The sequence below is a fragment of the Balaenoptera musculus genome, chromosome 18 (assembly GCF_009873245.2).
Source record: "Balaenoptera musculus isolate JJ_BM4_2016_0621 chromosome 18, mBalMus1.pri.v3, whole genome shotgun sequence".
Lineage (NCBI taxonomy): Eukaryota > Metazoa > Chordata > Mammalia > Artiodactyla > Balaenopteridae > Balaenoptera > Balaenoptera musculus.
The window spans coordinates 33,819,991-33,834,833 of NC_045802.1; the positions used below are offsets into that span (position 1 = coordinate 33,819,991).

The window sequence follows — 14,843 nt, forward strand, 5'->3', positions numbered from 1 at the left end:
CTAACGATTCAGAGTTGCCACAGATCTTCAATTTGTAAGAAACGTAGTATTGGCAAAGTACAATAAAGTGAAATGCAATAAAATAAGTAGTGCCTATAATTGATCATCACATGTACTTTTCCTAGAGATTTTCTCGTATCATTAACTTTTTTATTGTGTCTTTTAATTCAAGTCAAATGTAATTCTAGTTGACATTATTATCAATATTCTGAAAAAAATGAGGTTGGATTACATTGTTTTATGAGAGTAATCACTAAAGTGTTCTATGTGATATGTAATAATTTGATGTCAAGTTGGTTGATGTCAATATTCAATTGATGAGTTTGTGATAGGGTTGTGTTCGAAAAGGTTCATATATAGGCTCTTAAAAAAATTTTGGTTTCATAGACTAGATAGAGTTCATGGCCAGATTATCAGGCCAACTTTCAACTTTACATATCTTAAGCTTATCAATATATTACTTCACTAATACATAACCACCATTTGAAACAATGCCCACTAGAAATATGTATTTTAAGTTTCAACTTGGGACAAAAAGAGTAGGTTTTATTCTTTCTATTATGGAAGATATCTGGGTTGGCCAGAGATAGAGGGAGGGGTTGCCTTAAGACAGTAACTTTACTGTTTTAACTTTTTACATCTAAATAAAACCAGGAAAACCTTCATTTTTCCAAATGGGGAACAAGAGGCATTGTGAGAAAAGTGGACAGAGTAACTTTCTTAAATTCATACTCCTCTGTTTCCTTGTTTCTATAGCTTATTTTGTAAATTAAGTATGTGTTACAAGTTTTATTTATGTTTCTCCATATTTTGTGTCACAATTTTAGAAAGTGGACTAGAGAATATGACCCAGTTGTATAAAGGGTAAACACTTAGAAAAATATGAACAGAATTCAAATAGAGATATTTTTTATGAAAAGGATAAGATTTAAATTAAACAATTATAGGAACTAAGAACTCATCCAACATTCATAAATGTTGGACATGGTCATAGGTGATCAAGCTTCCCCTTTCCAGGACCCAGTCTCATCTTCTACTTTTCCTCTTTTATTCCTTGGTTCATAGAATTCTGTAATCTCTCAAGAAGCATGATTATCTGAGTCACAGTCCTTTTGGCTTGTTGGTATAATTGAGAAGAGCACCTCATAGCTAGTTGCATCTGTGTCCTTTCTACTTTCAAGCTTGCCAGCTTGTTGCTTTCTTGTAGGACTTGCTGAAGGCAATAAGAAGTAACCAACACCTTTCATCACCCTGACATTTTCATACCAAGTTCTCTAAAGCATTGGCCTCATTAGTTAGGTGGTCTCAGTTCCAAGACAATAGGCTACAGTTTAACCAAACCATGAGGAGTGCCAACTTCTGTTCGGGGATGAAGCGGCTTTCACTACCCTGTACCCTTCCTTTACTAAACAAGTTTTACATTTTAGGTCTGTCACTTGTATCACTCTTTTTCCTGACACTAATTTCTGAATTAGTTTGCATTAAGCTGTAAGCCACAGAAATCCAAATATGCAAAAAAGTAATTTATTGGCTTATGTAACTGGAAGGTCTTTCTCTGTCTCTGAATTGTGTGTTGATGGGCTGTCTTCACGTGGTAGCAAAGATTGGCCCAGGTAGCACCAGGTATAGCATAAGGCCAACGTATATAAGGGGGCATAATGACATATAAAGATAGGCATGTAAAAACACTTATCTTAATTTTGCAAGCACATTTTTTCTGGGAAAAGATAAATACCTTTCATCATATAATTATTGATTCCCCAAGCTTAACTCCCAGTGGGGATGTTGGCATTTGTGTGTATGAAGTGGCTGAAATAGGAGTACAAAGAGACTTGGATGGTCTATTTGACAGTTGTTGGTGTCAAATCTCCATTCATAATATGAAAAAGTAATAAAAAAAATATTTCTCAGAAACAATCAAATGGCCCTTATACCTGGAATATCAGACAGAAAAAGACCTTCCCATCTTCTAATGTCTATATCTGCCTCCTTCTTAGTCAGGAGAGCTTAGGACATCTTAATTGATTCTGGATTATATGTTAAAGGGGAGGGAGTAGTTATCACTGAAAGCAGAGTTCTGTTACCAAAAGAAGGGGAAAATTGAATGGATGCTGTGGCAGATAAATACAACTAATTCTACCACTAACTCAACTGATTCTACCACTAACTTAACTCACAGCTCTTGTATTTACTAGTTGTATGTCTTTGGGAAAGTTATATAATCTCTCAAACCTTCATTTCATTATTGGGAAATGGGGAAACAGTAGCACCACCTAAGTTTAGAGTTATTGAGAAGATCAAATTAGATTATGCATAAAAGTGCTAAGCACAGTGTTTGGCACATAGGCCTCCATATAATGGTAGTTCTAACACCACCACCACCACCACTGTCATCATCGTTACCATCATTGTGATTAGCAGTAGTAGCAATATTATCCTCCACTCATTGTGTCCTCATCTCCTCCCCTACTACCCAACTTTAGGCCCTCATCAGCCCTCCGCTGACTCTTTGCAGAACTTTATCATCTCATCCTCCATTTTGCAAACAGTGATCTTTCAGGACACAAATTTGATCCCACTACCCCCTTGCTTAAAATGTTCCATTGACTCTTCTTGTTGGCAGAATAAAATTCAGATTATATTACATATACTATTTTTGTGGAGTTCTGTTTCTTTATTTTCTGTGGATTTTGTGAGAAGTATCATTTTGCTTGGTTAATGGTACTGCATAATTTCAAATTCCACATAATATTCAGATGTAATATATTTAGATGGTAGCAGGTATAATATTAGTGGTTGATGAGTAATGCATATGAAGTCGCAGGCTTTTGATGGTTGGTAGGTGTCTTTTTTGGTTTTGTTTTATTTTCATTTAATCAAGTTTCAAGTCAGTTTAAATAGTTTGACTTATAGATTTATAGCTTGAATTTTAAAGAATGAAGAATAGGGATACAGGAAAGGAATGTGATAGAATGGTAACAGTTTAATTGGAAGGCCAGAAAACTAGGTCAGGAAGACAAGGAGAATGTGTATGTGTTAGGCTAGATGTTCTTGTGAAGGATTTCCTCAAGAAAGGATTGCCCATGTATTGAGTGTCGTGTATGTTTACATCGCCCATGTATTGAGTATTGTGCATGTTTACATCCATTTGCATCAAACAACATTCCTCCTCATTTCCCTGTGCAACTGATTGATTGAAATTGATGGTGGAATGCTTACTTGGAAGCCAGGGATGAATGATTGCTATGTGAATAGTCATAAGCTGTTAGCAAAAGAGAGAAAATGTGTAGTTATCTACCCACTGCCTGTCACTTTCTCTCTATCCCTAACCACCAGTATGACCTTCCCAGTCCTTGATTTTTTCTTATAGGACTGATTTCTTTCTACCGTTCCTTTTTTTTTTTTTTTAAGTGTAAATTTACCCCACATATCTAGATAGTGCTTTAGGTTAACTTGAGATAATTGTTTCTAATTCTGTCATGTGGACTTGTTACCTTAACAGTGAATAGTCTGTACCAGTGATACTGTAGTCTATACTGGTATAGTGTCTGATTTTGAATAAGTACAGATAAGTACTGAAATTGAGAGTAAGTATTCAGAAACTCTTTTAGCAGTTTGTCAATGCCTCAATATTTGTTACTGCATTTTACAAAAGTGACAGTCAACAGTTGATTGGAAATTAAAACCAGAACCAATAACTACAACAAAAACCCTGGTCCTTAGCTAGAATTACTTTGAAATGCTCTGATCTGTGTTGTTATGACATTGTGGTCCCTAGATTTGCAAGCATTCTGACAGCATAGCACCTGACATTATCCAGGTAGTTTAAGGTGTTAGATAAAATAGCAGGTGGAAAGTGAAAATATGCCACAGTGCTGCACAGGTAATGTCCGGATTATTAATGCAAAGTTAGTAGTTATTTGAATTTAAAAATTAATTGTATATAGAAATTTACATGTGGATTTAGGGATAACTTTAGTGAAAAATTTTAAAGGTAATATATAGAAAGTTGGTGAAAATTGGCTTGCCGTGAATTTGAAATACACTTTTTAAAGATATGTTAAGCTTTTAAAAAATCAAGGAGAGATACTCAGCAGGCAGTAGAATTTAGAGATTGAATAGAGCTGGAAGAGCCAGCAAAGGAAACTGAGAAAACAGCTGCCAAAAAGGAGGAGGAGTAGAAACAGAGATAAGGATGGGAAGTGTCCATTGGGTTTACATAGCATTAAGAGTGTGCTGGTGAATGTTTAACAACTGGCTCTGGGGGAAGAGGTGGGAGGCAGGGGAGGGATGCTCTGATTTTTAGCTTTTCCTGATTTCTGTGGTGTAAATATTCCACTATGGCTAATTTCAAGCTATCAACAATTAGCTAATTTCAATCTGCAACCAGATTGCAGATTTTCTGAAAATTTAATAATCAGTTTTTGTGTAATATTCAGACTGGCTCCAACACACCACTGATTGGAGACCTTGATAAAAATAGTGTCAGTGAAATAGTGGGGTTAGAAGACAAGCTGAAGGATATCCAGTAGATAAATGTTCTATGGATGTTAAAGTGATTATTTTGAAAAGAGTGGTAAGAAAGGACGTATTTAATATAGCATGAAAAAGTTATGCTTTAGGCTTGGGGTGATGGGCAATTTCTCTTCCTATAACATAATATTTTTAAAAGGCTACAGTTTATTTTTTTACTATATGGAGAACATAATCATTTAATAACCACTTGTGTTTATATGTACCTGCTAAGAATGAAACATAGTTCCTTGTCTTAACCTTTTTAATCTAAGTCAGAATTCATACAGAATAAATTTATAGAGGAAGTAACTTTTTACAGAGGAAACAAAGTATAAATTTTGAGCTGATAGATAAAATTTTATAGCCAGAGTTTTGTGATCATTACAGAATATACACAATATCTAATGATATTTTACACAAAAGCCCTGATTTGTATAACTGAGAAAATTAGTTGAAAATTTTGATGTGAAAAAAAATGTAATCGGGTTTGTATATAGATATAGAAATATGAGAAAGTGTTATGCTTCTGTTTTAATGTGAATTCATGTACTAATCAGTTAATACCATCTTTTTGTAACAAGTATCTTTAATGATTTGTTTTTATTTTACTTTATTTGTTGAAGGATTACTCAGCAATAATTTTAACTATTCTTCTTGAATTAATGTCTGCATTAGTAGGTAACCTGTTGTACTGTGGTACTATGACTTTTTAAAAATAGTATCTAGCCCATAAATGGCCATTCCTTTGGTTTTGTGAAAGAGCTTTTGTGATTTCTGCATCGCACCAGAAATGAACAAATGTAGGTGATAAAATTATAGTTAACATGTTGGTTACATTCTGTTTTGTTCCTGTGGGCAGGCAGCTTGGCATAGTGAGAAAATCGTGGGCTTTTCCTTCAGTTAGATTTGAGTTAAGCTCTGGCTTCAACATTTTCTAGCTGTTAGCCTTCCTTTTTGTTAATTCACTTGTAAAATGGGGATAATAATATTGCCCTTCAGCGTGGTTGGGAGAATTATATGAAGTAATGTAGTCAAAAGACCTTAAAGTAGAGTCAGGTACGTAGTAAAGTCTTGATTAAGTCATTTCTTCAGGTAGATGTCTCAGAATAAAATGAAGAGTCATCTTGGGAAACAAAATATACCTGTTTTTCTACTATAAAAAGCAGGTACAACTGTGACTGGAGAATGAATACTCTGCAAAGAAGTATTAATATTTTTAAGATACCTGCTTAATTAAGCACATTCTTATGTACAAACCTAAATAATTTGTGACAATTAATAAATTCGTTCTTAATGATCCTTGCATTTCAAATCATGGGGCTGTAAAACATTGTAATCAATTATCTTGTAAAGATGCATTTTGAAACTCAATGATCTGGTCTAATAGGAACATTTTATTACAAGGCAAATGAAACTCATGTAGTAGTCTTTGATTAATTTTATCATATGAACTTCTATCACTTTAATTTTTTAGATGTTTTCACAGTTTTATCTATTTTGTGATGAATTTTTCTGTAATTTTTTTGCTAATTTTCTTTTTTTTTTTTTTCCTCCTATTTAATATTAAATGTTACCAATTTCCATTTATGGTTTTGTTTCATCTTTCCCCTTCAGGTCATTAAAAAAAAGAAAAAAATAGTGATGCATTTTATTCTCCTTCCTATACAGAAGAGTGTCTCAGTATATTCCTATTAGAGTGACTGTAGACCTGGCCCCTGGTGCCAATTAGTATTTTGGTGGTTTGGAATCATCATGCCTCCTCAGGAAAGGTGGCAGAGAGCCGCTAGATTCCTACTGCAGAATTGAGGAGCTTTCTGTTTGACTTTTGGGCTATTTCTTAATTTATTTAAAATCACCGTTCCACAATTTAGTGATTGAGCATATTCTTTTATTTATTTAATAGATTAGTTCAGTTTCAAAATATTTACTTTATATCTGACTTCATTACTTAACTACCTAAGATAAAAGGTATTAGGTTTAAGGAAATCCAAGAATGATGAAACCTTTAAGGACCTTCCTTGGCTTACTGTTATTTTATTTTGGAATGAAATGGATGTATATGAAAACTATGTTCTTTAAAAAGCACAATTTTATCTTCTGCCTCATTGAGTTTATTTTTTTAAAGGTGTTCTTATTTAAAAAGCAGTTTCCTTTATAGATTCTTCTCTCACTATATTGCCTCAGCATAATAATGCAAATGAAATATATTCTTTAGTAGTAAAATTGTTTTATTCTGTAATCTAATGTACATCTTCAGTTAAATAGATTAGGAAATCTTTAACTTTTTTCTTCTTTTAGAAGAACTGAAATCAAATTCTCCCACACCTACCAAGCCTAATTGAAGCCTTCATTCCGTATATATGGTTATTCAACTGCCATGTGTAGTCCAGGATACTCAGTTACTCTCATGATGACTTAAGTTATTTGTATTTCCTGATCATCATAGATTTTGGTGTCCCTAACTGGAATAATTTTGAAAAATTGATCCCTAAACACAGATCTAAAAAGCTTACTCCCCGAATATCTATTCAAACCTTGTTGTCAGGAAATAAAATACCTTCATATCTGATTTATTTTGGAAGCTGAAAAATTTCTTCAATTCAATATATAAAGGACTTTACCTCTCTCTATTAAATAAACCCCACAACACCTAAATGTTACGACTACTGTGGGGACTATTGATAATGTGTATAAAGTGCTAGTGTGAGGTACCTAATATATAGCACATTGTCAGCAAGAGACGGCTGCTGCCTTTATTCTCTAATAATGACTGGAACAAATGCCCAAACATGCTTTCTGCTGAAAATGCTCATTTGTGTCCATTTTTCTTCTCTCTAAAGAAAAAATTAATATTGACTACAGCGGTTTAAAAATAAGATATTTGTGTTATATTTGTAAAGCCGATCTTGGGAAAAAGTGATTTTGTAAAAATGTCTCTGTAGATGGTCTTGGCTAGTATTTGAGATCTTGCATATTTGAAAAATCTTTATTCTTTGTCACAATTAATGGGTGGTTTGGCTGAATATAGAATTGTACTTAGAAAATAATTTTCCTTTAATTTCAAAGACATTTAAAGTCTGTTAGATTGCCTTCTAGTTTCCAGTGGTTCCATTGAGAAGTTTCTTTTCATTTTGAGCCTTGATCTTTAGTCTTGACTTGCTTTGTCACTCAGGAACTTTTAAAGGTCTTCTCTTTATTCCTGTTGATCTAAACATTTTATCTGGTACATTTTTTCCTCCAGTGGTTGTTTGGAAATGTATGGAGACAGTTTGGGTAGTCACAGTGACTAGGAATGCTGAGGGAGAATGCTTTGGGATTTAGTATCTGGAGGTCAAAGAAGTTAATTTTCTTGCAAATACAGGAAACATTCTCACCCAGAATGTCAGTAGTGCCCCTGTTAAGAAGTATTGTGACCGTGGGGAAATGTAAGAATAATCCTGATCTGCATATTGATTATAGTGTATGACAAGAGAAACAAGATGTGTACACCAAAGACCAGTCAATATGATTGGTAATAGTGTTATAGATATGCTACGTGAAACAATGGAGGAAGAAAGAGTAAGTGACACAGTACAAATTGAAGTAGAATAAAAATCATTATGTGAAATATAACCATCAGATTATGAGTATATATTTACCATGTTACTGATTTTGATTTCTAGTTGGACATTATCTGCACTATTTTGCTTAATCATATTTTTGACACTTTTTCCTGTATATTTCCAAGTAGTACCTGTTCTTAATTACTTTGATAGGTCTATAGTAAATATCTAATTGTAATCCAAACACTTGGCAATTCCAGATCCAGAAAGATTTGAGAAATATTTTTTTTTGCAAAGACTAGAACTTGACTGACAATGATAGCTATACATTTTAAATGGGACTGGGATTCAGAAAGGAGTTGAGCAAGGGTTGTACTTGTACAGTTTCATAGCAGCTTCTGTGTTATCAGGTTGCAGTTCTATTTCATTACTGTCTTGGGAAATGAATTACCAGAATAGCATATATAGATTGGCTATGTTATAACAGTGCAAACATTCAGTGACAAAGACAACTTGTTTTTGAATTATCCACCATTTATTCATGGTTCATATCATTGCTTTACTTCACTAATGTGGCTAACCAGGCAAACTGTACATTAGAAATACAGGACTCTAACAAAGCAAAGAGGGATTAAGATAATGAGGTGGGAAGATAGTGGAAGATGTTAAAATAGTAGTTTGATAATTAAGTATTAATGCAGAGTCTTCATTTTAATATGCATATGATATACTTTTACTTTTCAGAACCTAAATCACAGCCACAGCAGCTTCATCAAGGACAACACAGATTGTCAAATACTGAGCAAAATGGAGTAAAAGATAATAATCAACCAAGATATCTTCCTCGAAATGATACCAGACAGCCAAGAAATGAAAAACCTCCTCGTTTTCAAAGAGACATCCAAAATTCAAAGTCAATTTTAGAAGGCAGTGGATTACCTAGAAACAAAGGTTCTGAAAGACCAAGTACTTCTTCAGGATCTGAAGTATGGGCTGAAGAGAGAATCAAGTGTGATAGACCATATTCTAGATATGATAGAACTAAAGATACTTCATACCCTTTAAGTTCCCAGCACAATGATGCTGCATTTAAAAAAAGGGATAACTCTATGCAAAGCAAATCAGGAAAAGTTCCATCCTATGCAGAGGCAAAAGAAAATCCACTTCCTCAAGGATCCATAGATTACAATAATCAAAAACGTGGGAAAAGAGAAAGCCAAACAGCAAATACTGATCATTTTTATGATAGGAAACCACGAACAATCAATAATGAAGCTTTTAGTGGTGTAAAAATTGAAAAACATTTTAATGTAAATGCTGATTACCAGTATCCTGTCCGAACGAATAGTTTCATTGGTGTTCCAAATGGAGAGACAGAAATGCCACTGAAGGGAAGGCGAGTAGGACCTATTAAGCCAGCAGGACCCATCACAGCTACACCCTATGATGATAAAATATTTTACAATAGTGGACCCAAAAGAAGATCTGGGCCAATTAAGCCAGAAAAAGTACTAGAATCATCTATTCCTATGGAGTATGCAAAACTGTGGAAACCTGGAGATGAATGTTTAGCACTTTATTGGGAAGACAACAAGGTATGCATGTTATAAAGTTATTAAATACTAATAGTACTGAATGTAACAGTCTAGTGAGACCATAGAAAGCCATTGCTTTGGGACTGAGTTGTGTTCTATGATTGTACTTGTTTGTAAAGTCTTTGAATAGATGTATACATATATAACTTATCAAAGGGAAAACAAAATATTTAATATTTTTTATGGATGCTTAGGAGTCCCATAGGATTTGGTTATGTTAGGTTTGATTTTCACTTGCATATCAGAAAAGTATTTTAAAAGTGATTAAGTGAAGTTGATGAGTTACTTCAGTTATCATCAACTGAACTATTAATATTTTCTTTCTAGTAAAATTATACTGATTCACAAGGAAGAAAATCAGTTGAATGGCACACAAATTCTGCAGATTTCATTTAATTTAAAGATAAATACACAGTCAGCCTACTTTAAAAAAAATTAAGAGCAGGAGGGTTAAGTATTTAGCTAATAATAAATAATTTAAGAAACAAATCATTTAAACAATCTTCAGTTCTACATTATATTCTGGCTAAAAGGGAAAGAGGGAAATCGTGGGAAAAAAAAAAAAAAGAAGATGAGGTTGAGAAGGAATACAGTGCATCAGATAAAAGAGCCTGGCTGAGAGGGAGAAGACCAACACAGTGCAAACAGGAAGGGGAAGAGGACAGAGGGACCGTCAGAGAGAAGGGCCTTTGTACGTGTTTCCCGTTCTGCCCAACATGCTCTTCCACCAACTACTCTTCTGATCCTTGAGGACTTGGCTCAGATACTTCCTAGAAGAAGCCGTTCTTTTCTGCCCCCTCATCCCTTCTACATTATTGTCTTCCTCAATCAGTGCCTTGTTCACTTTCTAAAACTTACCACATTTTGTAAGTATTTTTGGTTTTGGTTCCTGCATTGATAACTCTTTCCCCTATCATGATTTTAAGTTCCTTGAAGGCAGGACCATGTATCTCTAGTTTTTCCTCTATTGCCCTGTTCCTCACATAGTGTAGGTATTTCATAATTATTTGTTGACTTTGTTAACTAGTTCATTCTCAAGGGGGCACCTACACAGGAAAAAAATCGAGTAGTTAGGGGACTGGAGATATTAGCAAGGTAATAAAAACAGAAGTGAGTTATAGTGTGAGGGACCTAGGTGGATGTGAGGATCAAGTCAAAAAATATTTGAAATAAATATTTCATATGTAGAGTAGTTTCAGTTGATAAGGGTGTGCTGTGTGTGGCCAAAAGGAGTGGTGGAAGTAAAGTTAACTGAAAATTTCAAGGAACTGAAATTCAGGCTAGGAAGTGTGGTTGGATCTTTTAAAAGATGCTGTAGGGCTTGGGATCAGGAGGTGTTATCTAATGATAGGAGCAAGGAGGGGTCCAGGTACAACTAGATGGCATAGTCTTAAGGTTTTGGTATGAATGTGGGATAACATTTGTCTAGAAGCAGCATCTCTACTGTCAAGTTTTTATGCAAGGCTGAAAGCAGAGGAGGAGATAGCACTAGCTGTGGCTTTTCTTTTTTTCAAGAAAAGCAAAAGCCTTCCCAGAAATACCAACAGACAATTTCATTGGTTGGAACTGTTTCACATGGCTTCTCCTTGGCTATTAGGGAGACTTGGAAACCAAGTAGAGGCGTTCTTCACTATCTAGACTCTTACTCTTGCAGCTGAGACGGCTCACTTTCCAAAATACAACTATTTGATTTGGCTAGTGAGGGATTACTTATGCTTAACTGTTTCTCCATTATGGTAGAGGCAAGAAGTAGTTAGAAGTCAGTGTTAGTTTATAGAACTTACTTTGTCTACCTTAGAGGGAGGGTTTCACTTCTGTCAGATGCTTCTGTGAAAGGTTAAGATGAGGATGGAAATTTTATTTTGCATTGGACAGCATGGAGTTGATGGTGACCTTGACGAGCAGAGGAAGTAAATGATTAATAATTAATCATTAATAATGTTTGAAAGGCTTGGTAAAAGACTCAGGCTTTCCATTGAAATCCCATAAGGATTGTGCCCTAGTAGTAAGTGCAAAATACAAACAAGCCAGTACAACGCCTAAAATCAACCCTTTACATGATTAAGGATATCTCCTTGTACTCTGTCTGCCTGCCCCCCAAAATATAATCCTCTTTTGGGGAAAAGTAACATTTTCTATACAGATCCTCTTCATAGTATTTCATCTACAATGTCTGGCATCCTATAAAAAATTATGAGGCATGGTTAAAAATACAAAGAGAGAGAGAGAATATGAAAGACCAGAAACAAATAAAGCAACAGAGAATAACAGACCTAAGATATTCAGATATTACACTTAGACAAGTTCTTCAACAAATATTGAGTATTCAACAGACCATAATTGAGTAGCTGCTAAGTGTTAGGTGCTTGGGATATATCAGATAGTTTTGTCTGTGCTATTACCCAAATGCCTTCAAATACCTGATGAGATTGTTATTAAAGCTTTACTTTCAATTGTAATTTTCTCAGAAAATCAATGATACTGAATTCATCTATTGCCTCTACTGAATATATTCAAAATAATGTCATATAGCTTCTGAAAGATAGTGCCTAATATTTCCCAAAATGTTTTGAGCTTTTAAAGTATTCTTAGAATAATTGGATGATCGTCTAAGATGACTACTTTGAATTTATGTGGATGTATACATTCAGTTTAGAGTGAAGGACTGTAGGCTCTGTATAGATGCACCTTTAAGCAAATAAGATAAATAATATTCACTCTCTGAAAGAGATGGCATTAGTTATCTTCTGAAACCACCTAATTTAAGAGATAACTTTTAAGTGTCTTTTCAAGAATAAGCAACTTTCCAATTTTCTAGCCAGAGACTAAGGTAAAGATTTAAGAAAAGCATTGTCTATAACTGTCATTAAGAAACCATAATCTTAATTGCATTGTAATAATGTTTTGGAAATAGTATCATTTAAAACATTCCTCATGATATCTTACCTTCTCTCAAGCTTTACTTCCATAGAAGGATTTGAGCATTTGGGACAATGCTTTTTCTCCCTGTATGTCTGCCATAACTAGTTCAGCTCTTTCAGCCCTGTCAACTGGGATATTGTAACAGCTTCCAAATTGGTCTCCCTGCCTTAAATCTTATTCCTCTTAAACTTGTTACTGACACTGCCAACACTGTGATCTTGGTCTTAGAGCATGTCATTCTTCCTGGTTAAAATCTTTCACTTGTAGTCTTTAGCATGCATATAGAGCCTCTATCAGCTGGTCCTTACCTTCTTGTCCTATTGGTTGACCCTTCTCACATCATGCCATAGTTAATTTAAAACTGCTTGTTGTTTCCTATACTTGTCTTCATGTTTTATGTCTCTGTAACTTTCCCTGGAACACCCTCCTCAGTTCTTAACTTGGCTAAATACTCTTCATCCTTGAAGACTGTATCCATTGTCATCTGCCCCAGGAAGCTTTTCCTGAACTCCTCAGCTTTATTAAGTGCCATATCACTACACCTTTACTGCAGTACTTTCCACATTATATAGAAGTCATTTTTCACATGTAGTTCCCAAAAGGATGTCAAGTTATTTGTTTTCCTAGGATATATTATGACTGGCTGTCATTGTTGAACTTAACTGTTGAACTTACGTGAACTGACATTAATTATCTAAGAAGCTTACAACTGAAGCATGGGTCCAGAAATACAGCAGTTTACAGAACACAGACGTGTAAGGCTAAGAAATAAAGGAGGAAGGGAGAGATGTGAATGTATAATAAGAACTCTAAGATAAGGAAAATTCTAGCATGGTATCTCTAAATTTGCTAGGATCCAGATCTGGAAAGGAAAATACCATGGATTAACTTAATAACTTTTGTAATATGAAGTATACTAGTTAATCAGTGAAAACAGGGACTTCCCTGGCGGTCCAGTGGTTAAGACTTTGCCTTCAAATGCAAGGGGTGCGGGTTCGATCCTTGGTCAGGGAGCTAAGATCCCACGTGCCTTGGGGCCAAAAAACCAAAAAATATAAAACAGGAGCAATATTGTAACAAATTCAATAAAGACTTTAAAAAAAAAATGCATCACTTATTTAAAAAAAAATCAGTGAAAGCAGGTTCTTTCCTGGTACACCCAGAGTAACTGCTATTTTAGAAGATTGTAGAGAATAAGAATTTTTGTTGTGTTTAGTATTTTTTGATTCTGGTGAGCCTATTAATGTTACTGAACTCAGGCTTGGCTGTTCATAGCTTGAAAGCCAAATCTCGAGAGACAAGTGTTGGGTAAAAAGAAAGATGGCTTTATTGAGGAAGCTGGCAGTCCTGGGAAGAAGATGGACTCGTGTCCCAAAAAACTAACTCCCCATTGCTGATCGGGGGGCAAGAGCTTTTAAAGGGGACTTTCAGGGATGTACAGGTGGAGGGAGGGGTTGGTGGAGGGGAGCTACATGCAGAACAGTACAGTCAGCGCCAGCAATCATCTTGAAATTGGTCATGCAGTGATCTGATCATCATATGATTGTTTTAAGTACAAGTAATCTTCAACTCCAGCGTCGGTGTGTTCCCATTTTCTTGAGGCCAGTTCTTGGAATTGCGTAAGATGGAACAGCTTATGTCATGGCTACAGTCATCATGTGGTTAACTTTTTCTACCTGGTGGGGGTTTCAGTATCTGCAAAACAGCTCAAAGGATACAGCTCAGAATATTTATCTATAGCCCTGGAGGAGAAACTAAAGGTCCTTGACTTTGCTTAATGGCTAAACTATGAATATTATTATTTTGTCTTGCTTGACTATTTTCCTTTGTTTCTGCATTTTCTCACTTCTCTGATTAAATTTATTCTTTGGCTAAAGTTTTTCTACAGACAAGAGGCAGGTGGAGGACATGGAGGGAGAGGGGTGTTTGTCCTGGGAAGGTCCCTACAAGGTCCTGTTATATTAAGAGTTACTGTTAGAGTGTTATATTAGAGCATCCTACTGCCCTAGTTTGAAGAAAACATTCCTTAAGAGTAAATAAGAGTTTTATGAGTTTTTCATTTCCATTTCATATTCACTAAGCAACGTTCAGACGTATAATTTGAGTCCTGAATGGGTTGACCTATAGTGGAGGGAATACTCCAATCAGTTGACCTACTCCCAGTTACCTCAACAGATAAATTTAAAAATTGTAGTTGTTATGTAAATTCAGTTCCTAGTGAGTTTGTTAATGTGTGTTGGTTCCAAGAGCCAAGGAACACTGGGTAAAC

The 14,843-nt window shown here is 35.0% G+C and overlaps 1 protein-coding gene across 2 annotated transcripts in view; it reads left to right on the forward strand.

The window, feature by feature from the left end:
* The window catches only part of TDRD3 (tudor domain containing 3), a 213,253-nt gene that overhangs the window by 153,949 nt on the left and 44,461 nt on the right, over window positions 1-14,843 (forward strand). For both annotated transcript variants that reach the window (XM_036831839.1, XM_036831840.1), the window contains one exon: window positions 8,802-9,652. In XM_036831839.1, the coding sequence (XP_036687734.1) occupies window positions 8,802-9,652 (851 nt within the window). The remainder of the gene's footprint in view (window positions 1-8,801; window positions 9,653-14,843) is intronic.